This window comes from Lepus europaeus, chromosome 5 (assembly GCF_033115175.1).
Source record: "Lepus europaeus isolate LE1 chromosome 5, mLepTim1.pri, whole genome shotgun sequence".
Lineage (NCBI taxonomy): Eukaryota > Metazoa > Chordata > Mammalia > Lagomorpha > Leporidae > Lepus > Lepus europaeus.
In genome coordinates, this window is record NC_084831.1 from 83,032,920 (window position 1) to 83,060,039 (window position 27,120).

A 27,120-nucleotide genomic window follows, 5' to 3' on the forward strand; every position below is an offset into this window, starting at 1 on the left:
ATGTATATATTCTACTGTCCTTTTAGCCCCAACAATTTTCAGTAAGAAATTGATGCTCACATAAAAACCCTGCCTTGTTTTGCTTATTGAAAACAATGATAATGTGGTAGAATAATCTGGAAGGATGGCCACCCACTTTTTAATTTCAAATTTGAAAGGGAGAGGTGGGGAGAGAGAGAGGCAGAGAGTTCCCATCCACTGATTCACTCCCCAAATACCTGCAACAGCTGGGGCTGGGCCAGGCAGAAATAACTGGGTGGCAGGGATCTAAATAACTGAGCCATCAGTTGATGCCTCTAAGGTTACACATTAACAGGAAGACAGAAATTAGAAGCAGACCCAGAATTTGAGCCCAGGCACTCTTTTATGTCATCCATATATGCCAGATGACACCCCAATCTTATGCAAATACCCATTCCCACAAAGCATGCTTTAATTTCAGTAGGAGCACACCTGAACTGAAATAAGAACAACAGTGGAAGCATAATAAGTGGAAGCAATATAAGCATAATAACTGAGCTGTGAGCCAAAGATAGCGTCTCATTGCTGAGCAGTCATCATGAACGTCAAGTCCAAGGAACACAGAGCACAACGGGCATCCCGTTTTTCAGACAGGACAAGGCAGCACGTTCGGTTACATGTGCTTGTCCTTTCTGCCTCTGTGAGTACCTTCTTCACGAGTTCCTAGAATTCCATCCTTTATTTTAAGAACCCCTTATCACAGCTAATGTCGTGCAGATATGCTAAACTGGAGCATTATTGAATGATGACCCAAGAATATATTCAGCATACATTTTGTGAGCACCTGGTGTTCACATGGTAGACTACACTGGCACTCAAGCGTAAACAATGAGAAAATCCAAGTCCCTGAAACGCAGAGATTGTAGGGGTGATAGTGCAAATAGATTATCTGAATTTTCACAATTATATGAAATGTTCTGTGATAGGAGAGACAACATGGCACAATGGCAGCACAGAGAAAGAACACCACATTAGGTCACCAAAGTGGGAACACAGGAGAACTTTAAGAGGAACAGAGACAAGCAAGTAACCCAAATAGAGTGTAGAAGTGATGGTGTTCGAAGACGTCTGGACCATGTGCAAAGTCAAGAGATAACCCGTCCAAGTGGCAGAAGGGCAAGAAGCTTGTGCCACCCAACAGAGTCCTTGCTTATAGTCAGCTGGAAAGGAATTCTGAAAATACTGAGTTCCTCCTGGAGAAAACTTTTCCTTCTATTTCATAAACAGTATAAATGTGAGGCTGCAACTTATACATCATTGCAGCCATCACCCCGGACCTTGTTGAGAAACCACAATGGAAACAAATGAAGATGCATGTTTCATGCTTCACAGCTAGCTGTCACAGCCACCACACTCTTCCTCTGTGAAAACTTCCAATGTCTCTGACAGCATTAAACCGTCGCATCCTGTAGTGGACCTGTTTCATTTCCTGCATCATTTTCAGTTTCAGTATGGTATTTATTATTTTTTATTTATTTATTTTTAGAGTTTATTTTTTATTTATTTGACAGGCAGAGTTACAGAGAGAGAGAGAAAGACACAGAGCAATTGTCCATCTACTAGTTCACTCCCCAAATGCCCACAATGGCTGGGGCTAGGCCAGGCTGAAATCAGTAGCCAGGAGCTTCCTCTGGGTCTCCCACATGGGTATAGGGGCTCCAGAACTTGGGCCAACATTTACTGCTTTTCCCAGGTGCATTAGCAGGCATCTGAATATGAAGTGTACCAGCAGGGACTCAAACTGGCACCCATATGGGATGCTGGCACTTCAGATGGCGGCTCAACCTGCAATGCCACAGTCCCAGCCTTATTATTAAATCAGTAATAAATGTATCCTGTAGCCAATGTGGAAAGTGATAAGAACATGTGACATGTGGGGCCTTCATCATACCTTGTCTCACCTCACTGTCCAAGCCCAACTTCCATTTTGACCATAGTTATTCATTTATTGTGCTTCTTTCCTGAGTTGCATAATAATATCTGTATATATTTATATTTTCTAAATTAGCAACAATACTCATTGCCTGGATATTTTCCTCTTTTTTTCCTTTGTAAAAAATCTAGGATACTTTCTTATATTACTGCAAATGAAGTTTCTCCTTTCATTTTAGCGATTATAGAGTATTCCTCTGTCTGCATGTCCCATGATTTACATTGCCAATACCTTCTGGATAGATAACTGTTTCCAATTTTCTGCCACTTTACAATGTTGTAACATATAGCCTCATGGATGTGTTATTTGACACATGAGCAATTAAATCTATGACACAACTTCCAAGTGGGTCAAAGACACATATGTCTCACACTTTGATATATAATTGTACCAAGTCTCACTCTCAATACCAAATATAAGAGATTTCTTGTTGCCCCAAATTCATGCTAACCTAGGATAAAAAAAAAACAACTCTCACCAGCAACCATAATATCTTCTTCCTTAATGATTTCCAGTAAATAAAGTACCTCTCAGCTTTATTTTGTGTGTCTCTTACTATTATTGGAGTTGAACACCTTTAAATTCATACATATTTGTCTAACTTTTGAGTGGTATTTTCCTTTTTTAAATTTTTATTTATTTGACAGGTAGAGTTATAGACAGTGAGAGAGAGAGAGACAGAGAAAGGTCTTCCTTCCATTGGTTCACTCCTCAAATGGCCGCCACGGCCGGCACTATACCGATCTGAAGCAAGGAGCCAGGTGCTTCTTCCTGGTCTTCCATGCGGGTGCAGTGGCCCAAGCACTTGGGCCATCCTCCACTGCTGTCCCGGACCACAGCAGAGAGCTGGCCTGGAAGAGGAGCAACCAGGACTGGAACCTGGCACCCATATGGGATGCTGGCACCACAGGTGGAGGATTAACCAAGTGAGCCACGGCACTGGCCCTCCTTTTTTTCTTAAACATCTATTAATTTATTTGAGAAGCAGATAGGGATGGTGGGTGGGAGAAAGAAAGAGAGAGAGAGAGAGGCCTCAAATGGCTACAATAGTCACTTGGACCCAGGTTGAAGCCAAGAGCCAGCAACTTCATCTCAGTCCCTCATGAAGACTGCAGGGACCTATGTACCTGGGCCATCATCTGGTGCCTCACAGATGTATTAACAGAAGCTGAATCAGAAGCAGAGGCAGGATTTGATCTCAGGCACTCTGATAAAGGATGTGGCGACCTCTGCACCACAACAGCTGCCCCACTGGAGTCTTTCTTTGTGTCACTGACTTGAAGAATTGTTATGGTTTACTTTGATTTTGTGACATAAAATCTCTTCCTTACATTGCCATTCGTCTTTTTGCTTATGTTTTTCTATGGAGAATGTCTAGTGGTTGAATTTATCATTACATTCATCTATGCATTTCCTTTATGAGACAGTTAGAATGGGCCTCTTCCCAAATTATTATTTTTGTATTGTAATTTTTCATGTGTGTACTTTCATTCATCTGATATTTCTTTGGTGCACTGTATAAGAAGGACTCCAGCTTTGTTTCTTTCATACCTGCTGAATGGTTCAAATTACTGTACTAATGTGAAATGTGAAATTTATCATGTTTGGAGTTTCTTCATGACTTTGTATCACCATCGACCTTTCCAAGTCTGTATTATTGCCATTTCAATATTCAGGTGTCACTATGGTATATGCCACGATGATTTAGTATCTGCTTAGGGCCAGTCTCCTCTCTGTGATCATCTTTTTTTTTTTTTTTTTTTTTCAGAATTCCACTGGCTACTTTCCTGTGGCTTTGCCATAAAAACATCAGAGTAAATCTATCTTCTTCTAACCATTCACATATTTATTTGAGATACATTAAATGTATATATTGATTTCAGGAGAATGAACATTTTTATTTCTGTCCATTAAAAATTGTAGCAATTCTTCAACAAAAATATTTTTAACAACAGTAATATTTAAAATTTTAATTTTACATACTTGATTTTGCATTTTACATACTCATACTTCTCATTGACAACATTTTTTTTTTTTACAGGCAGAGTGGACAGTAGAGAGAGACAGAGAGAAAGGTCTTCCTTTTTGCCGCTGGTTCACCCTCCAATGGCCACCGCGGTAGGCGCACTGCGGCTGGCGCACCGCGCTGTTCTGATGGCAGGAGCCAGGTGCTTCTCCTGGTCTCCCATGGGGTGCAGGGCCCAAGCACTTGGGCCATCCTCCACTGCACTCCCGGGCCACAGCAGAGAGCTGGCCTGGAAGAGGGGCAACCGGGATAGAATCCGGTGCCCCAACCGGGACTAGAACCTGGTGTGCCGGCGCCGCAAGGCGGAGGATTAGCCTAGTGAGCCACGGCGCCAGCCTCATTGACAACATTTATAAGTTTTAATTGTATTACAAATTCAGTCTTTAATTTCATTATATATTTAAACTCATTTCCCATCACTTAATTTGGTCATTGTTAAGTTTGTCTTTTGTATGGCAGACCATGATATATCAGGTAATCACTCTTATTTGAGAACTTCTTTAAAAAACAACTTCCGGGTCACAGAATAATAAAAGAAGACTCACTCCCAGTTTCCTAACAGGAATTCTCAGCCTATTTCATTTGTGTGCTCAACGTTTTCATCCACACACCAAAGAGCTTAGCAGGACCTGGCGCCTCAGAGACTAACACATTGCCAACGCCATCAACGAGCCGTGCAGCCCACGAGCGATCTCCATCTCTTTTAGTTGTAGCTATCTTCTCTTTTAGTTGTGTTATCTCTGTGTTCAACTCCTCAGATTTCCTTTTAAACCCTTCATTAAGCAGGTCTTCTTGGATCTAGAGGAGGAAGTATTGAGGACAAGTATTGAGTGTGGGGAGCGAGAGTGTACAGGGTTCACAGCTTCCTGTGATCTCAGGAGAGTGGCTGGTGCTCGGGGAAGCCAGGCTGGAGAATGGTTCCCAGGACATGTCTCTGGCACCCCCAGACTCACCTTCAGCTTGTGCTCCAGCATCCTCTCCTGCTCTCTGACGAGGTCCTCCCTTTCCCGCTCCATCTTCTCCTTCAGCTGGGTGATGTTCTCCTGGAAGCTTCTCTCTTGAGCGTCCAATTTTTGCTGCTGCTCCTTCGCCCTCTGTCTTAGCAGTTCCTGTTCCTTCTCAGCTGCCTCCCTCTTGGCCTGCTCAGCTGTTCCACAAAGGTTTCAGAGAGGGAAGAAAGAAAAGTCACTCCTGATTTCTTCCTTCCTGAGCTCAGAGCAAGACTGGTTTTGAGAAGCGGTGGGCAGTGTCTGCGTTCACCTGGTCATCACAGCATTCAGAGCACCTTTCACAAGGTCATCTGAGTGCCCGATGTACATCCACTCCTCCCTTTGCTGTTGTCAGATTTAACAGAATTTCCATCGATTGAAGAAGAGGAGCTGCAGGTTCTGGGAAGGTTTCCTGCCAGCTCTGTAGGAAGGCTTAGCAGGCCCCTCCCCACTTCTGAGAGCTGAGCCCTGTCCCCGTACCTGCTAAGGCCTTCTCCCCGGTGCTAAGGGCTGTGTCTGCCTGCAGGATGGACTTCTCCACTACCACCTGCGACTGCAGGAAGCTCTGAAGCACCTCGTTTGCCTGAGGAAACAAGAGGGAGCACAAAAATAATGGCCTCAAAGACCCAGTTGCATAAAGCCACAAATCTGGCCCTACGAAGTCTGCTCTTTTAGCTTCTCTTTAAGGTCCTCAATGCTTCCATTTCTTCTACAACCACAGTATAAATTCCAAAGTCTTCTGTGGGATGTGCAAACCTTGCACAGTCTCCTCCTTTCCGGGTCTCCAGTGCCCTTTTGAGAAAATTGTTCCACTACCCTCTCTAGGTTACAGCCCCCAGATTTATGTGCATCTCAAAAACCACAACTGCTGTTGCTTTATATATTTGCACATTCTTTTCATCTGCCATGATGCTGTGTTTACTCTTTGTTAAGGCAGGTTACAGCCATTGATAATCCATGTTAGCTACAATTGCCTCTTGTAGGAAGCTTTCCTGAGTTGCCATCTGACTTTGAAATGGCTTCCGTGGACACCGAGTTATCCTATCAACTCTCCCAATTACAGGCTCTGTGATCTTGTCAACTCATGAGCTTCTCTGTGCATGAAATGTGTCAACTTTAAAATGTGGACAACATGGATAATACTCTTAGGATAAAATAGTAACTTCAAAAGAAGCATCTAACTATAGGTTACTCACCATATACATGGCATAGAAAGATATTACTGAATATACGTCAGGACAATTATCATGATTGCTATTATTATATTATTTATTTTTATTATTACTTATTACTGCAGTTATTATCATAATTGTTCACATTATTTTTAATGTCTGCTTATGCTAGAGTCATAATTTTATTGCTCTGTATCCAACTATCAATTTTGTCTGTATCTTGGGCAAAATCATCAGCACCTTTTGAGAACAAAGGTGTATCTTTAGTTTTTAATCCACTGTAGTTAGCTCTAACACATCCCGTGTTTGGTCCATGAAAGAATGTTCTCTAGGCGGGATTCCTGATTCTGTGCTCTTTTTTGGAGAAATATTTCTTGTTTTTTAAAGAAGCTAATGGTCGATATAAAAGCTTAAAAAGCCCTGGGATCACTTACTCTACACTCTCACACATACACACAAAAATACTGTGGTTGGATATTTAGAAGGACAGCAAAGTCCCCATAACTTTACTATGCTCTGTAACCCTCTGCTTCCATTCATTGCTCACCTTGACACCTTTCCTGGGCACCAGCTTATAGTTCTGTTCAAGCTTTCTCTTTGCTTCTAGATAGAGACTGTGTCCTCCAGAAACAGAGAAAGCCCCTCTAGAAATACTTTCCATCAGGGACTCTGAGAGCTGCTTAAGCTCAGCCTGGCAGTATTTATCAGATGCCTCTTCATTCTGAAGCAAGAATTCTCCCTTCTTCTTCTCTATGGTTTCCTGCCAGGAAAAGCATAGAAACAGAGAAGGAAGACATCGTTAGACACTCTTGGAAGAATCACTCTAGTGGCCTCAGAGTGGACTGGGACACAGAAAGAACAAGAAGTCAGGAGATTTGTTTCAGATGTACTTCTGGCCAATGTTCTGGTAACCTGGGGAAGCCTCTCACTCTCTTATGTGGCAGGCTCACTCTCTGTAAAATGATGGAGTTAGATTCATGACCTCTATGGTTCTTCAGTAGTATTCTCCTTATCAGTGATCCAACATTCAAATCATCAAGAGAATTGACTGTGACCAAGAGTAGGATTTCCTCAGAAGATTTGTGTAGAGTTGGATTAAAATATACACATGAAAAAGCAAACCACCCAATAATGACTTATGTCTTCTCCATGTAGTGTTTGGGGTCTCTCATTAGTTCTTCCAATGATCATTTGAGATTATGAAGATATAGAAAAGGAAATGTTTGATTGCACTTGTAAGTGACAATGGTAGGGACTGGATTCTGCCAACAACCTGATGGAGTTCTGAGGGTCCCCAGAGCCTGCAGATGAGAACACAGCTGGGCTGACTTCTTGCTTTCAGCTTCATGATGTCCAGCTTCCTGGTTCTGGACCTCTGACCTAGAGTACCATGAGCTAACGCGTGCTGGCTTTTGTAAACTGCTACATTTATAATTTCTTTTGCAGCAATAGAAAATTAATTCAGTGGTCATCTTTCAGATAAATGCTGTAGTAGCAAGCCGTGGAACTCTGTCATTCACAAAAATCTAGGCTACTTGTATTACAAACAGGAGATGAAATAGAGGGTCAAAGAGTAGGCTTTAAGCATCATTTCAGAAGGACTGGAATCAGAAGAAAAAAGGTTAAGAAACAATACCATAAGCTGCTTCTGGAATTCCCGACTGACATCCTTGAAGGAGTGCTCCATGAAAACTGCAACGGCTTCCCTCTCACAGGCTGTGTGCAGGTCCAGCAGCTCCTGGAGCGTGTCTGTGGGGAGCACCAGTCGCTGGGCCATCTGTGCACTGTAGTGGTCAGTTGCCTTCTGCACGGCTGCAGAATTCTCAAGCTGGGCCAGAGTTGTTACCGCATTTTCCAAACAAGGAACTGCTCCACTACTGATGGCATCCACATAGGTCTCCACCAGTGTCCCCAACCCTGAATGAGCCAAGTAATACCAAGAATAAATACCAAGCTACCAGGATTTATAAATGAGATCTCTGAAAATCATCAAAACTCTATTCAACATCAAATTTGCTGTTCTTTTAAGAAAATTTCTGCCCCTTCTAGTAACATTATTATTTTTCACAGTCATTATTTGTTCTGTGCTTTTAATTATTCAGTTTGAGTACTTATAACCACAAATATGTTCAGGCATTTCTCATATGCAACTTTTGGTATAAACTTAAAAAGGGGTAGAATAGAAAAGCAAAGTAAAATTTCCGAAAATTTCCATATAGAAAAACAATAAAAAATTTCAAAAAAGTGACCAGAACATGATACCAAGATGTGCAGCTCTTCACAGTAGCAGGATACTACCTGTGTGGGAAAATAATGAAACCATCTCTGTACCTAAAACACTATTGAATTTTGACCTCAACGTCTTAATTACCTTTCAAGAACTCTGCACCTGCTATTTATTTTACAAGTAATATAAATTCACAAAATAATCTTTTCTATGCATTTGGAGAAGGATTTATACCACAAGACTTCACCTCAAACATAGATACTCTCTTTTTAACAATACTTTGTGTTTATATGGTAAGTGGAGGTAGTTTCTTAAGTTATATTCAGTCTCAATAAACCCTCAGGTATAGAGACAACAGTTAGGAAAATAATTTTTTACAAATAGCATGAACAATTATTTGCTAATATTCATATTAACTGCAAAATATGTTACTGACCAACCCAGAGAATAATCAAATCTTCACCTCACAGCTGCATGAATAAAACAGAGCAGTGCTTTGGAGCAAAGATGACTCACGCTTGCCGGTGACATGGATTCCATCTTTCAGAATCTTGGGGTTAGCACAGGTGAAGATATAGGAACAGAAGTTTTCAGATTGCACCTGGAAGTTAGGGTCCAGCTGGTCTTCTGCCACATCCTCAATATGGACCAAGAGTTCTTTTTCTTTTGTAGGTCGGTCAAAGGTAAAACACTTCCGCTTTGGGAAGAAATGTCTAATACACTCCCTAGCCAAGTTGGAGTTTTGGATTTTAGGATTCCTGCCTGTAAAAGTGAAAAACAAAAACCATTCATGGAGTCTACAATCTTCAGGAGGGGCTGATACTCTTTGCCCTTTATCTGTACTTTTTAAATTTGATTGTCTAATACCACATTGCAGTTCAACCTTGTGCCAGTTTTTTAAGGCACAGAAAATTCCATTTCCACTCAGAGGTCAAAGGCAAGGGTATGATTCTAGAGAGCAAGAGTGGAGAGGGGTAGACGTTCTATTTGTTTTCCTTAATGCTTGCATAGACTCCCATGGACTCACCAAATGTTTACTGAATGGTCAGTTAGTGGAACAAAAGGATGAGAAGCAGTTTTCTGATCTTACTGTGTCTCTGTCAGAAACCACAAAGTGGCCTCCCATTAAAGTGACTCCAGTAAAAGACAAGATGTTGCTGAAAAATTGTCTGAAGGACAGACGATGCCAGAGAATCTTTTACATGACACTAAAGAGACATGGTAACTCATGCTTTGAAAGAGAAGTGAAGTGAAAACACTTCCCTATCTTATTAATACATCAGACTTCACAGAGACTTATAGCATGATCTGATAGCACACAATAGGTGTTAAATAAGTGTTTTTTAATATAATAAATAACCAAATAAATAAAAAAATTATATTCTCTCTAATTAGTGACTTTGCAATATGTAATCCATTTAGCAAATTTACAATAATAAAATGACAACTTATTGTGTAAGGCTGCAGATGAAGAGAGTGATGTCCCGAGAAAGGAAAAATGGAAGATGCGACAGTTATGCTGGAAAAATATGTCAAAGTTTTTTCTTAACTATTGACTGTATAAGATTCCTTTCTCTGAAGGATATAACTAGCCAAGTACTAGAGGATTATAGTGTGTAAAACACACTTTGAAAAATAGATCCCCTCATTTCATACAATTCCTTGATAATCAACTTTGATTTTGCTAAGCTGTTTGTTTCCATACAGCAAAGGAGAAGTACTTAATATATAACACAATGTGTGGGACTTAGGATATCATTGCACATATTCTACTCTGGATAATTTTTGCAGTATTAATTGGTCTAAAATTATTTGGCCTGATATTGTGATGCTGTTTTCCTGAACGAGGAGCTTGGGATTTATAAGCTATAGTGAAAACCAATCACCTTGCAATAATTACCAGTTACCATTAGCATAGACATCAATCCAATATCAAATAAATACATGTGTCAGAGGACAAATGCCAGGATTTGGTTTATCCAACCTCTTCCTGAAACATCCAGTCTCCAAGCCATGTTGAGATACCTGGAATCAGCTTCAAGGCATTCTCCAGGTACTCGTCTTCTGTGATGGGACATCCATCTAACTTCAGCTCCAGTATGAAATCCCGCACACACCAAACAAAGTCTGGGAAGAAACTCACAAATTCATCCGAGTCGTCTATTTCATCAGCTCTCAAAGTGGATTTTGTCCTAATTATCTCTGTTAGTTCAGCCACATAGCTGAGATCTTAGCTAAGGAAAAAGAATTACTCCGTAGCATGATTTTCACATCTCACTTACAAACCAGATTATCAGCATTTATTTTTGTCCTGTGTCCCACTTCCTCAACTGGGACAATTGTGTCACTAGGAAGAAAAAATGTTCTCAGCTATCATTCCACTAAACTCAGTGAAACATGGAAGCAGTTTCTGGAAGGATACTGCAGCTGCTCCAGAGCCTGGTTGTTGATGGTGCCCAGGCTGTTGTAGACCAAGGTGCTGCTCAGAAGCACGGCCAGGGCAAAGATCCAGGAGTCATTCTTAGGGTCTCCCTGGGAAGCAAATGAGAACAAGGGACTTAGGAGTTTACTCTTCATTCATTCATTCCATTCTTTAGTCACTAATTTTGCTGAAAATTGCTGAAGACTAGGATCCAAACTTCACTTTTGATATTAACTTTGGTCCCTCACAAACATGTTTCCTTAGATATTATTAGAAATGTATGACATTGGCCGGCACCGTGGCTCAATAGGCTAATCCTCTGCCTGTGGTGCCAGCACCCGGGGTTCTAGTCCTGGTCGGGGCGCTAGATTCTGTCCCGGTTGCTCCTCTTCCAGTCCAGCTCTCTGCTGTGGCCCAGGAAGGCAGTGGAGGATGGCCCAAGTGCTTGGGCCCTGCACCCCATGGGAGACCAGGAGAAGCACCTGGCTCCTGGCTTCGGATCAGCGCGGTGCACCAGCCGCAGCGGCCATTGAGGGGTGAACCAACAGAAAAGGAAGACCTTTCTCTCTCTCTCTCTCTCTCTCTCTCACTGTCCACTCTGCCTGTCAAAAAAAAAAAAAAAGTATGACATTGTCAATGTGTATATTTTGTTTAATACAGTGCCTAGACGTAGTAGGAATAAGATAATATTTAGAAATCATTTCATTAGCAAAATTTTATGGATAGTAGCCATATTAGGGACAATAATAATTCAACAGCTATTCATTGGATATCTGCAAAACACAAAATACCACAATGAGCTACTTGCAAACAAAGTTCCTCGTGACAGTCTACAGTGGCAGATACACATGATAACATATGAATGTAACCAAAATGATAATCTCTTCCAGGAGTAGAATGAGATGTTATATAAAGGAAGGTGAGTAATTTTAACAAATGGGAACAAGTGTTTTGCTGTCTCATAGCCAAGACATGATGTGAATTGGATGTGATCATTGTAGCTCAAGACAGCAACAGTCTAAAGATGTGATATAATGTATAATTTTAGTGTTCACACAAGTGAAAAAACAATACTTGACAATTCAGAGACACTATATGGCATAGGTCATATAAATATAAAATTATTACATTTGACTGAAAAATGGAAGTTATGCAAGAATGAAAGCTGAGGCTGTAAATGAGATCCATGGCAAGATGTGAAGACCCGTGAAGGTCAGGCACACAGTGATGCTGCCCAAATTACACAATTTGTAAAGTCAGAGAGTCGTTCTACTGACAACAGCAGTTTACAAGATGGCTGGTTTTGTTTCCTTGGACATATATACTGTGTGGCTTTTGTGATTACTAGACTTGATACTGAAGGTAGGAAACCTTTTCATATGTTTATTTTTTTACCCCTCAAAATATTCAGTTTTCCAATTAAGATAAAGATAAGCAGGACTTAGGGCAAATAGCAACCTATTCCTACAAGAGTCTACCTAAGAACTTTAAACCTAAACACAAAATTTCTAAACTCTATTTTTTTCACAATGATAGAGTCTAACGTCTACTGCTGCTACCTTCAAGTTAAGCTCAAAATAATGTAAAGTGAGAGGGAGAAATGATCCATTGTAGTCAAAATTGTAAGGACAAAAGTGCCTACAACCATCCTATTTAAAATGGTTTTGGTGGATGAAGATCATGTCGTGATATCAGGAAACCAATTTCTCCAAAACCCAGATACTTGGACCAAAATTTCTGGGAACATTCTTGCTTCAGTGAAGCATCTCTAGAGACTATGCAAATAGGTGATTGCACTGAACCGTATTTTCACGGCTCCCAATTCCAACCCCATCACACTTACACACTTGAATTGGGAACTGCCTGCTGTGGTTGAATCCCATTCCACCATTTTCCTCCCCAAAAAGACTGGAATCTTTATCCCAATCCTTCCCCATGTGATCGTATAGGGAGATAGAATATCTACAGAGAGAATGAAGTACAAATGAGTTTATCACAGTGGGCTCTAATCCAATAGAAATTTAGACACAAAGATAAACATATACATAGGGAGATTACTAATTAAAGATGAAAGCAATGATCAGTGTAATGCATTCTCAAGTCAAGGAATGCCAAAGATTGTCAGAAAACCAGCAAACTCTAGGGCAGAGCATGGCAAACATTGTCCCTCTCAGTCCTTAGAAGGAAACAACCTGCCAACATCTTTATCTTTGACTTGTAGCTTCCAGGAATGTGAGACAATGCATGTCTGTTGTTTAGTCACCCAGATTGTGGTCCCTTGTTACATAAGCCCTGGGACATGGAATCCGTCCTGTTAGCCTCACAGGTCCCAGTTTAAATGTCACTTCTCTGAACAAATATGACTAGGTCAGGTGCCTAGTTCTGTGCATTCAAGGTGCCTTGTATTGATCACACTGTGTATCTATTGCTGCCTGAACTAGGCTTTGAGTCTTTACTTGTTTATTGCAGTATCTGTAGTACGTAATACAGGGCCTGGAACTCAGCTCCTCAGTAAATATTCATTAAATTATATAATTAACAAAGGTGAAAAAATAAAAATATATTATCAAAAGATACCAAAACATTTGAATTTACCAGGGCAGTAGTTCAAGGAAAACAGAATCCATCCCAGGATTTGCAATAATGGGAAATAAATCACAGAATTTGATTTAAGGTGGAAAATTAAATGTTAAGTACAGAAGCAAGACACATGGAGACCCACAGAGGGATCTCTGACTTACCTTTTCCACATCCCCCAGGCCCTCAGTGTCTAGAAGGACTAAGGTGAATTTTGGCTGGGAAGGATGGGGCACACACCACATCCAGATGCCCTTGGTTTCAGACTTCACTGTAGTTCCCAAATGAAAGCCTACAAGGGAAGAGGAGAAAGCAACATGCCTGTGTGTAGATTCTAAGAAGGCAATACACTGAGGTTCAACCCTGCATGGAGCCAAGCTAAAGATGTGAAATATTAAAATGGAATAAAAGTGGCTGCATGGACCTCATAGACAAAAAGTATTAACAAGGTCATGGATAAATTCTCTTTAGCTCAATAAGAAGCAAATGAGATGACCTAATTTTTAAAAAAGACTCAGATAGGGCTTTAATGAAGTAGGAAGCACAAATGGCAACATGTGGAAATATGCTTAGCCTTATTTATGACAAGGGCTGTGATATGCAATTAAGCACTCACCACATCAGCAAAAATTTAAAATCTTACATTGCTGAATCTTTGTAAGGAGTAGTAAATTCTTCATTGCCATTAATAGGTGTGAAAAGTTTAAAAGCATTTTGACTTTATCTGGAAACACTGAACATACCCTATGACACAAATGCCCTGTGACACAGCAATTCCTCTTCTGACAGATACAAGGCAAGTATATGTAAGATAGCCTTTTTTGTAAAAGTCGAACACTGGAAATAAACCTCTGTTCACCACAAAATGTGAATAATTACAGTATGCTTATATAATGACATTCTAGAAAATGTTGAAAATAAGTCCCTTAATGATACATATGGCAAACTGGATGGATCTTATAAATTTCTTTTGAGTAAAATTAGCAAGAATCATTAGCATACATGCCACGTATGTAATTATGTAAATTCAAAGAAAACATACAATATGGGGACAATTCAAATAGTTTTTAGGAAATTGAAATAAAATATAATTTTATGGGGCTAGTGCTGTGGTATATTAGGCTAAGCCTTCACCTGTGGCACTGGCATCCAATGTGGGTGCTGGCTCGTGTTCTGGCTGCTCCTCTTCCAATCCAGCTCTCTGCTTATGGACTGGGAAAGCAGTGGAAGATGGCCCAAATGCTTGGGCCCCTGAACCCGTGTGGGAGACCCAGAGGAAGCTCCTGGCTTCAGATAGGCCCAGCTCCAGCCACTGCAGCCATTTGGGGAGTGAACCTGTGGATGGAAGACCTTTCTCTCCATCTCTTTCTCTCTCTCTCTCTAAGTCTGCCTCTCAAATAAATAAATAATAAAAAAGATAATTTCATAATGCACAATTTTTGAAATCCATGCATAATTTCTCATCATATGCATTTTTCACAAACTTTTTGAGGGCCCTTCAATTTACATGCCATATAAATACATATAAATTGCATACTATTCCCTTTAGGTAAAGCTTAAAAGGAGATCAATCTAAACTTTTCCTTATAGATGCGTACATAGATCATAGAGCAAGTTAGCAAGTTGTGGAAACCAGTGGCGGAAGTATAATGAAAATCAAAACACTAAGGAACATTCAGAGGTTGTAAAATCGTGTGATTTAAGTGTTTGATGTTCATAGTTTTATTTCTTGACCTGGTCAAAAATTAAATAAAAGTTCCCTATATTTACTATCTTATTGTTCATTGTATTTTGTTAATTCTTTATGTATTCTATTTCATATATTTAAAAAGGCTAGGAAAGAGAGAGAGAAGAGTATAAGTTATTAATATTTTACTTTGAACATGAAGTAGAAAAATCAAAAAGTAGTTCCATTGAGATATGGGATAAACAACAAATCCTTAATCATTCTCTCCATTGCTCTCTTGTACTCTTTTTCATTACTTCCATCCTGCCTCCATTTTTAAAAAGAAGACACATTGAACTACATTTTTATGCTGCTTGGTAAACCTGATGTGGGAAAAAGCAGTTGAGCTTCTAAGCAGGAGAGAAGGGATTGTATCCAGAAGCCCACTGGAGTGAACATTAGACAGGCTGGGATAACTCTTCTTTGTTTTAAGTTTTATTTACTTATTTGAGAGGCCGATTTACAGACAGAGAGAGGGAGAGACAGAGAGAAGACTTCCATCCACTGGTTCACTCCTCAGATGGCCGCAATAGCCAAAGCTGAGCCTCTCTGAAGCCAGGAGCCAGGAGCTTCTTCTGGGTGTCCCACGTGGCTGGGCCATCTTCTACTGCTTTCCCAGTCCATTAGCTGGAAGCTGGATCAGAAGTGGAGCAGCTGGGACTCGAACCAGCACCCATATAGGATGCATGCCGTAGTGCAGGTGGAGGCTTAACCTGCTACATCATAGTGCCAGTCCTGGGATAACTATTCTTTATCATTTGAGTGAAAAGTGACATTCAATGGACAGATGGATTTGAAACTCTAAATTTGATAAAAAAAATAATAATCAATCGTGGATATTTTTATCCCTTGGGAGGACTCAGATTCTTCCTGCAGATGACCCTAGAGTGAGCAAATCAGTTTGCATTACCAATAGTTCTAAGAAAATGACCTCAGCCCTAGGACAACACTCACCATGATTCTCCCCTGCCAGGCGGTTCATGAGGTAGGATTTTCCTGTACGATACATTCCCACAATGGCTACCACCACCACAGGCTGAGATATCTGGTTAAGAATTTCCAGTGCTTTTGGATTCACCATCAACTGCCCATCCTGGTTTTCCACTATACACATGGGGGCCTCCATGTTGACTCCAGATGCCATGGTAACCTGTAAATCCAAAAGAACTCAGTAGACTATAATAGGCCAAAGCCATCTCCAAGGGCATGCATGTCAACTTCCTGCTTATGGAATGTATTTATCAACTTCTTACGATCTGTACAACTGTAAAGGGAAAGTATGTGGCCTTCCAGTGACAGAAGGGAGCTCTTGTCCTCCAGCATGTCCATCATCTCTCATGATGTTAATGAATGACAGGCAAGTGGGTTTTATTTGACCCTAATAATTCATTTATCTGAATATAAAATCCTAAGTAATAAATCTATCTGTGATGTAAGCTCTCTTCATGGTGTCTTAGTCATACCTTCTTTTTGAACCTTGAAAGAACTCTAGAGATCAAATAATTTTATTCTTTCTTATCAGATGTAATAAGAGCATGTAGATATACTGAATGACTGCTTAAAGCTTTATCAGTTAGTGGAGAAGTAGGAATTGAGCATCAGTCTCTCTGCCTCACTGTAGAATCTGCTACAAAAAAGTATCAAAATCAGCTTCCTCAAATAAACATTCTTTCTAACTGATGAATTTTCACAAAGAAACATCAAAGGTTCTCTAGTGACTAACCCCATAAGACAGCATCACAAATGTATAACGTGATCTAAATTGATGACATTAACTGTGCTGTGTCATATAAAAACCACTGCCAGACTAACTTATTAATTTATCAGTTGAATTTGTATGTCTAATAGGAAACTTCACTTCATCTTAAATTTTGTCAAAGGCATGACCTTGAGATTCAGTCTTATTTATAATCTTTATGCTTTATTCATTATATGTATAATGAACTTGACACTATCTCAATTTTGTGGGTAGAAAGAATATAAAATATGTGTTCAGTGTGTCTTAGAATTCATACGAATTAGAACTCAGTTCATTTGTGACAGAAAACTGTTGTTTAATAAAAAAATAAATGTTATTCCCCTCCATCACTAAATTTGAAAGGGCAAAACACATGGCTCTGCCTCAGAAAGTCACCAGGACACACTGGCTCCTTTTATTATCTGCTTTGCCACTTTAACAAGCTGCCTCCTGGCTCAAGGTGGCCCACCATCACAGACACCTTCCATTCAGCAGAAGAGATTAGGTTTCCTCGTTTAAGTACATTTTCTAGATGATTTATTATGCATAATCATGGCTCACATCCCATTTGAGATGTTTTCATATGACTTTGTTCAGAGGATGCTTAAACAAATAGAAGCAGCAAAGCAAAAGACAGAAGATAAAGATCTTAGAATACTAATATTGGGGCACAGACAAGATGCAAATTGTCAGAGACTGAGAATGTTCCAGAATTTCTAGGAAAACTATGACATGTTAGGCTAAGAAGGGTTGACATTAAAAAGAAGGTGGGGTCAACAGACTCACTATGTGGAGAGAGTTCACAAAACTATACATATCTTTATCAATCTTCACCCATTTCATAAATATCTATTGGGTATCAGCCATGCCCTGCACTGTGCTAGGCGCTCAGTGTATGGCAGTAAACAAAATGCACATAAATTTCTCTCTCATGGAACTTTAGTAGAGACAGATAATAAAATAGAAGCAAAACATATTGTGTGTTTATATAAGTGTGTGTATAAGTATATGTATACATAAATATACGCATCCAAATATAATGGTAAGGGCTGTGGGGGAAATAGGAAAGGAGTGAGGATTCGGAGTGTTGGGAGTTGAATTTATGCTTAGGGTAGTCAGGGAAGACCTCCCTAAGAAACAGAACAAATGGAGGTGATCGCCGGCTGTGATGATGGCACATTTAATGAACTGATGGGGCAGGAGTGGGCTGGAGGGAAGAGGAACACAAGGAGAAGAAAGAACAGATGCAGAAGGGACTCCCACCCACCATGAAGTCAGGAAGTGCCTTGTAGCACCGAAACAAGAATCCCACAAAAAAAAAAAAAAAAAAAAATGAAATTTGTGGAGTCAAACATGAGCCTTTAGCTGCTGGCATAAACAGCAAACATTATAGAGTTTCTTTCTTTGATTTAAGGTTTAAGAAAGCCCTGGGGAAGGGACAAGCCTACAAAGTTTGATTTTTTTAATTTAAAAATTTTTTTTACTGATTTTAAGGTAGAAATGAGACATCCAAGCCAAGAAATACTCTACTCCACATGGAGTAAGTGGAACGATGTAAAATGAGGTCGTGTAGACCATCAGTGGTTTCCAAAAGCTGCTCTCCACGAGTCCTCTGCAGTGCAGGTTACAAGCCTCAAGCTCTCCATCTCCCACAAGTACCGTGGGTCATTCTGATGCCATGCTTCTCGCGTGGCCCGCACATTTGAAACAATTTAGGATAAACAAGTAGTTAGATAGTATAGATATGTTAAAGAATTGATTAGTTAGGGTGGATTATTTCACTTACGGATAGATTTTTAAAACAATTTTTTAAAAATTTATATAAGGTGAACAAATTAGATGTATTTTATATATACAGATTTAGGAGCATAGAGAAACTGCCCACCCTGCCCTTCCTCCTGCCCATGCTCCCACCCATCTCCTCCTTTCTTATTTTTTCTTTTAATTTTTACAATGACATGCTTTCAGTTTATTTTATAATCATAAGACTAACCCTCCACTAAGTAAAAAATTCAACAATAAGAAAAAAAAAAACAAAACACTGTTACTTAACAGTGGCGACAAAGGGCTGCAAACAATAATCACTTCGCAAAATGTCAATTTCGCACTTAAGACAGGATTTGTGGTGTCCACGGGAGTAAGTGTGGATGATTCCAAAATAAACGAGAGTCAGTCTCCGAGGCTTTACGATGTCTGAGTGATGATCTTTTGCCTTGCCTACTGCCGCCAGTGCACAGAAGGGGACAGCCAGGAAAGGTCTGAGGACAGGAAAAAGTGACCCCACAGCAGCGCCTCTGCCAGGAGCTGGATTTGGGCAGCTCCCTCCCAGGACAGCTTCAGCTGCTTTGCTGGGAGGAAGGCAGGAGGCGCCCCTCCGCGAACCCAGCAGAGATCTGTGTTGCTGCTCCAGGTGCAAACCCTGAGAGCAGCAGAGCAACGCTGGGACACCCGGCGGTTGGGGCCGCCTCGGACCCTGGGGCTTCGCTGAGCCCCGGGAGAAAGCGCCCGTCTTCTTCACCCCAGGGGCCCCTTGAGGTTCTCCCGCCGCCCGCACCCACCGCCCGCGCCGGGGCTGCGCGGGGGATTCGCGGCGGTCACGGTCAGTGAAGGGTCCGGGCAACCAAGAGTCGCCGCGCACTCACCGGGCCAGGGCGCCGCCGTCAAGGCCAAGTTCGCTGCCCGCGGTCTGGTCCTGAGTCGTCTGCTTGGAAACCCACTGTTACGCTGAAAAATAAAGCAGATGTAACTACCCAAAAAAGGTCTGAGGGGAGGAGAACCGAAACTGAAACCGCACTCCATTCTTGGCTAACTGTTCGAGGGTTTGCACCATTTGCACGCGTGAAGGAAATGGGTTTGTGTTTTGCTGCGCTGGTAAAGTCCGCGGCTCCCCGCCAGTTTCTGAACCGCCGCGCCCGCGCGCTCTCCTCACAGATAGAACATGTCCCCTTAGCACTCAGCCTCACTTCCGTCAGGTAAAAGGTTCCCTGTGAGTGCCCACTGCAGACCCTCTACGTTCCTTGAAAAGGAAAATCAGCGATTTGGGGCGTGAGAATTCTCTTTCCATTCTTTGGATGTCAAAGCGTTCACAAAATCAAACTTGACAGAGTTCGGTGTTTGAGGTGGAGGGGAGCTGTCCATCCATGCTGCATCACAGAGGAGCGCAGCGACCGGCTCAGACGTGAGCACCCCGCTCTCTGTGCTCGGGATCTCTGGACGAGCTGACACTGTAAGGAAATCACTGCAGGTATGGATACTCCCCAGTACTGCTTAGTTCAAGCCTCTAGGATCTGGACACTACATCAGCAGAGTCTACCTCTCACTCACCTGCAGTGCCCTACAGGTCCCCAGTAGACTCGGTACAAATGGAGCTGTAGGGTGCTACACTTACACATCAAAACACCAGCCTGTCTATTCTGGAAATACAAAGTGACTCAGACTTCTGCCAATTTGATCCTCCCTGTTCTCTCTTTTGCCTGTATTTACTATAAGGTTTGTGGATGAAAAAAAAAACTGTAGTTGGCGTGACATGAACTAACTGTGATTTGACTTCTGTTGATGAATTCTCTGGTCCTGGGTAGTTTAGCTTCTTCCTCCACCCATCCCTCTCAAGTAAATAAATAAAATCAGTGAGAGAGAGACAGAGACAGAGACAGAGACAGAGAGAGAGAGAGAGAGAGAGAGAGAAGAGGGAGTGAAAAAAGGAAGAGTCTGAGGAAATATGGAAAGGTAGAGAATAAATGCCATGAATCAGCCAAGATCCACTGAAGCCAATGGGCTCATTGAGAATGAGGCTGCTTGTGACCTGCACCAAGGTTTTTATTCCAGGGGCAGGTCAAGTGAGCTCATGTAGGAGGCTGTGGCTGCAGTTTAGAAGAACATACACTGGCGTCCCGGCTTGAGTGGAAGGAAATATTGCTCTGCAGCATCATCCAGGGACTCAGGTGCCTTGCAACCTGCGGTTCTGTACACACTAAATCAGAAGATTCATCTGCGAGCTCAAAGCTCGAGTGCTGCCACAGCTGTGATGCAGATAGGAACAAAGAAAAGAGGAATGCACAGGCTATGGGCTCGAATTTCATCTGGTCTGGATCCAGAAGTGACACACATACACTTCTGTTCATGGTCGTGTGAAACGTAGCACACGGCTACATCATATTGCACGGGTAGTTAGAAAAAATAATTTCTATCTGGGTTGTTATAAAGTCCTTTTATAGAATGCAGTCATGCAATATTTAAATGGGAAAACTCTTTTATAACTACAACAGAATATGCACCAACATTAAATCCAGCCTTTTTTTAGGTCCTGAAATTGCACTTTGCTATTTTTAAAAGTGAATCCAAGCAGGGCTATGCACAGTGGTCTATACTGAGCCACAAACATGGGAGTGGCAGGTGGGTGGGCTTGGAGCCAAGACTAAGTGACAACAATCTTTCTCTCTGGACTGGATCCAAGAAGTCCTTATCGTTTTTGTGTTTCAATTTGTTTATCCAGTTGTTAAGAGGTGACTCTAGAGAAGAAGAATCTAAGACCACTCCCTCCTTTTTGACCACAAGCAAGGGTTTTTTGTTTTTGTTTTTTTTTTGACAATGGAAAAAAGTAAATTTTGAGTCTTTCAGTACCAAGGTTTGCAACTGCTACAAAGAAAAATATCTTTCAAATTTAGATTCAAGAAGTCTCAGGCACAAGAGACTAATGCTGAGAGAAAGATGTATTGAAAAGTTTTCCCAAAGTGATGGAAGTTACTGAGACTGTGTTTAAACCGACCTGAGGTTTGTTCACATCCTGTTTGTTCCACTCTGGAAAAGACTTAGTAGCTTCTGTTAGCAATTGTGTTTTTTTTTTTTTTCTTTTCATTTTTGTATCTTGACAAGTAGTGTACTCAGCTTTGGAGCCTGGTGTTAATAATCAGATATGAAGAGCACTGTTTTTTGAAAACCTGCTGTACAAAGTTTGTTGAAAGATCATAAAACTTGCCTCCGCCAGGTGCCTACAGGAAAGTACAGATACAGAGCAGGGAGGGCGGACTGAGCATCAAGGGATGATACTGCACAGCAGTACTGGGAGAACAGAGATGGTCCATGCCTTCAGTAGGACCCTTGAACTGAGCAACAAACAATAGAAGCCCACTGTCAGGACAGAACAAGCTCACAAAAAAGAAAAGGGTCATGTTCCAGTAATGTAGGGACTGCAAAAATTGGGAGTGGAATAGCACCACTGGATTTACTGAAAAAAGAGTATAGTTATAGAATTGCACTGGTGAAGGTTGAAGCTTGTGGAGCAGTAACAAACAAAGCCCATGTTCAGTTGAACTACGGCTGCACGGGAGCAACAGTCACCACAAACCTCATAACATAAAAGAGGGGTGCTGATTTCCAAACACAAATATTATGATCACAATCCCAATTGTATCTTTAGCAATGCCCAACATTCAATTAAAAAAACACACACAAGATACACAGAAAACTCAAGTAAAAGCCATGCTATTCATTTTGAAAGAAGAAAGCAAGCAACAGAAGCAGAGAGAGAGAAAGTGCTGAAATAATTATGTAAGCCCTCTAACATCACTATGATTCTTTTGTTAAAGGATATGGAAAGGTGGCCAACATACATACATAGAGATGGATTTTCAGCAGAAAAATGGAAAATAATCAAATGGCCATTTGGAAATGATGTAACTGCCAGGCACAATATCAATTGCTAATTTAATGTGTTTAACAAAAGACTGAACATGTACATAGCCAAGGAAAGAATCAGAAGCCTTGAGATATGTCAATAGAAATTAAGCAAACTGAGGCTTGAAAGCATTCCAAGAGTGAAGGAATAATAAGTGAGCACAGGACATCCCACAAAACACTGTAGAAAGGTTCACCATGAAGTGACTGGGATACTAAAAGAAGAAATGTGAGGGATAGAGAACATAACCGAGCAATCTCCAAAATTACTGAAATACAACAAACAATAGACGCAGAAATTCAGAGATCCTCAAGCAGAAAAATACAAAGAAAATCACATGTTTGTACACTATTGGCAAAGTGAGAAACCTAAATACAAAGAAAACATCTTCAAGGCACCTAGAAAAAAACAAACACTATATGCAGAGAAGCAAAATTAAAAATGTGGGCAAATTTTCTGAAATTATGCAAGTTAGAGAAAATGGAAAATATTTACAGAACTGAAAAAAAAGATTCAACCCCAAATTCTCTACTCAGTTAAAAAAGGTTTCAAAGTGAATAGAAATATAAGGTTATTCTAAATAAATCTGATAGAAAAATGTTTAGTGAATTCAATATAATCCTAGTGAAAATCCCAAAACTGTTGGGTCTATAAAATGATTCTGAAATTTATGTGCAAATATAAATGCAAATGTTCATGTAAAGCTACTTTTGAAGAAGATGTAGAATATTTATTGTAACAGAAAAAAAATTATTAAAAATTTAATAACTACCAGATTGTAATGTTCACACCTGGAAGGGGAAACAGGTCAAAAGAACCATGGAGACAGCCCCATAACAGATATGCTCATATGTGGATATTGACTTAAGAACAGAGCTGTTTGTTCATAAGGCTAGGGAAAGACTATCTTCTGACTGATTTATCCTGGGAAATTGAGTTATCCTTCTACAGAAAAATACTCTGGACCTGTAATTTACACCATATAGGATTTCAATTTTTTTTTTTTTTTTGACTGCCCCGGCCTGCGGGGTAATCAACTAGGACACGAGGAGGGCAGACCTGAATGGAGAGACAAACCAGACACGAGAAAGGAGACCAAGACAGTATTCTGATCAAGGTCTCACTTTATTGGAGAAGGAGGCAGCTTATATAATACAAGGCAAGGATTGTAACAGTTGAGGGCAAGCAGGGGTCATCTTACAACATAGTTCAAAGGAATAATTTCACAGGAATCAGTATCAGTTTGACAAAGGGAGTTACAGCGAGGTCTTACAGCTACCAGACGTGCTTATCAAGGTACAAGAAAGAGAGCACTGAAGCCAGATGGCCAAGCGCTAACCATATCAGTGAGCTGTACAAATGGAATTTTCTAGTGAATCCTCCTTACAGAAACACAGTTGAAGGTTAATCTAAACAAAGGCCTATACAGGGAAACCAGCACAGTGGCTCCCAACATTTGACAGGCAGAGTTAGACAGAGAGAGAGAGACAAAGAGAAAGGTCTTCCTTCCATTGGTTTACCCCCGAAATGGCCGCGACAGCCGGTGCGCTGCGCCAAAAGTAAGAGTTAGAGAGAGATATTCCATCCACAGGTTAACTCCCCAGATGGCAGCAAGGGCCAAGTTTGGGCCAGGCTGAAACCAGAAGACTGGAGCTTCTCAGTCTCCCACATGTGTGGCAGGGGCTCAGAGTCTTACTTAAGCCATCTTCTGCTACTTTTTCCAGGTCATTAGGAGGGAGCTGGATTGGAAGTGGAGCACCCAGGACTTACCAGAGCACGTATGGGATAGCAGCATCACAGGTGGTGGCTTTATCCACTACTCCACAATGCCAAGTCCCCAGAAATTAAATTCTTAAAGGATTATAGTTCTAAATGTGAAAGGTAAAATGACACCCATTTTAGAGCAGAAATGAGTAAGAAATAATGAACTTCGATGAGAGAGAATTCTTACAGACCACACACACACATACAAAACCACACACACACAACCACACTAATCATAAAATCAAATAGTATTGAGTATATTAAAATCAAGAACTTTTCATGAAAATACCTCAAAAAGTACTAAACTAGGTCATATAATAGGAAATGACATTGACAAATCATCTCCCCACAAAAATTCACATCCAAAATATATAAGGAACTCTTAAAAATTAAGAAAAAAGACAGATAACACAAGAGGGAAAGATCAACAGTCTTTGCACACACAAAAGAAAAAAGAATAGCAAGAAAATATATCAAAAGGTGTTCCACTTGATTTACATGAGGAAAATGAAAGTTATTGCCTCAGTGAGATATGCCCACACAGCCACCATACTGGCAACAGTGAAAATTGTTGAGATAGCAGCCAATCATAATCTACAGGTAGATATATAAATTGCTTTAGAGACTCTGATTTGATGCTAAACTTGATCCAGAAAGCCTGAGGGCCCACATCCTCCATAACCTAGGAGTCTCCCTTCTGGAGTATCACACAGGGAAATCTATACACACAGACGAAAGTGTACCTGTTCAAAAATGTTCTCAACATTTCATAAAAGGTAACCCTGAAAATCCAAATGTTTTTCAACAACAGTATGAGTCAATTGTTTTTGTCTTCATACAATGCAATATAAATAGCTCAGAGCTCCACACAATGGACTACACACATTTTATGAATATCACATTGACAAATGAAGCAAAGTACAAAAAGAACACAAACAATGTAATTCCTTTTGTATAAAGTCTGAATGCAGACCAAACTAGATTATATTACTTAAAACCCACATCATATGTTCTAAAATCCTAGAAAAGAACTGTGAAAGTTGTGAAATTGACTGACACTTGCAGGGTTGTCAGATGTTGTAATAAGCACCTTTAAGGTATTAGGAATGCTGAATTTGTGTGCCTGTGCGATGATTTATAAGTTCATTTTAGAATTATACTTATGTATTTCCTTATATATAATACTATACATATAATATTGACATTTTATATATCTGAATTGTTATATTTCATAATTTTAAAAAGTAGAAGCGGATATGATTTATCAAATTATTGCTTTGAAGTGGATCAAGATTATATTGTAAGTGATTGAGGTATGGAGTCAAGAGACATTTCAAAAGAGTTTTTATTTTCTTAAATATATCTTTATTTTTTACATTTTAACCTTTTACCAATTTAAATTTTTACATATTATGCTCACTCGTGTGTGTGTAGTGTATGTGTATGAAGTCTGGCTCCAAATTGATCTTTGCCTAAATGACCAATCATTTTTCTCAGTCTATTAAGGGGTCCATTTTCACCCTACATATCCTGCATGCAAACTAATTTGGGGCTTTTTGTTCTTTTTGTGATCTGTCCATTCCAGGATCATTATTGCCTGTTCTCTATTTCTTTTTTGGAAAATTCATCATCTATTTTCTCATGTATAATTATTTTCTATTTTTTGAAGCTATGCTTCTGATTTTCATTATTTTAATAAGCACCTCAGACATTTTTGAAGATTATTTATTTGAAAGAGTTACCGAGGAGTGGGGTAGAAGGGGACAGTCCTTCAATCTGTTGATTCCCTTCCCAGATGGCCACAATGGCCAGGGCTGGGCCAGGTCAAACTCAGGAGCTAGGAGCTTCATCCAGGTCTCCATATGGGTGTTGGGGCCCAAACCCTTAGCCCATCTTCTGGAGCTTTTCCCAGGCCATTAGCAGGAAGCTGAATGAGAAGTGGAGCAGCCAGGATGTGAGCCTGGTGCCCACATAGGATGCAGGTGTAGCAGTCTGCAGCACCACTCACTATGCCACAAAACTGGCCCAGCAACTCTGTTAGCATATTATTCAATATTTCAATTTTTTCCTAAGCAAGAAAAGTACTTCTATGACATTATCCTTAAATAAGTTACTTAATGTCAATGCCTCAGAAAAATAACTAATAGCACTAATAAATATTAATGATCTTATTACTAATTATTATGATAAAATAATAAGAAATGCCCATGGAATTATGTGAACAATGGATGAATTTTTTTTTTAAATTTTTGACAGGCAGAGTGGACAGTGAGAGAGAGACAGAGAGAAAGGTCTTCCTATTGCCGTTGGTTCACCCTGCAATGGTCACCGCGGTAGCGCGCTGCGGCCGGCGCACAGCGCTGATCCGATGGCAAGAGCCAGGTGCTTCTCCTGGTCTCCCATGGGGTGCAGGGCCCAAGCACTTGGGCCATCCTCCACTGCACTCCCTGGCCACAGCAGAGAGCTGGCCTGGAAGAGGGGCAACCGGGACAGGATCGGTGCCCCGACCGGGACTAGAACCCGGTGTGCCGGTGCCGCAAGGCGGAGGATTAGCCTAGTGAGCCGCGGCGCCGGCCCACAATGGATGAATTATTACAGCCACCTCAAATGGCACAGAGCAGATGCTGAAGAAATACCAGCGGGCATTAATGCCTATTCAGAGTGCTAATTAATAAAAAAGTTATATTAGCATCCTATTGCTGCCATAACAAAGTACCACAAACTTAGTGGATTAAAACAACAGAAGCTTATTCCCTTCAAACTGGAAAAATCCCAAGTCTTTGAGGGAAAATCCGAATGTTAGCAAGTCTGTTTTCCTCCTGGAGGTTCTGGAAAGAGTCTCTTTGCTTTT

The 27,120-nt window shown here is 40.6% G+C and overlaps 1 protein-coding gene across 1 annotated transcript; it reads right to left on the reverse strand.

The window, feature by feature from the left end:
* Positions 1-3,833: 3,833 nt before the first annotated feature.
* LOC133759928 (guanylate-binding protein 4-like) lies at positions 3,834-19,628 on the reverse strand. Its single transcript, XM_062191691.1, has 11 exons — positions 19,474-19,628; positions 16,048-16,243; positions 13,532-13,659; positions 10,791-10,900; positions 10,394-10,590; positions 8,885-9,130; positions 7,778-8,058; positions 6,689-6,901; positions 5,450-5,552; positions 4,934-5,127; positions 3,834-4,778 (listed from the first exon to the last, which is right to left on the reverse strand). Exons 2-11 carry the CDS (start codon positions 16,235-16,237, stop codon positions 4,554-4,556), a joined length of 1,887 nt encoding a protein of 628 aa, XP_062047675.1. The 5' UTR covers positions 16,238-16,243; positions 19,474-19,628; the 3' UTR covers positions 3,834-4,553.
* Positions 19,629-27,120: the final 7,492 nt, after the last annotated feature.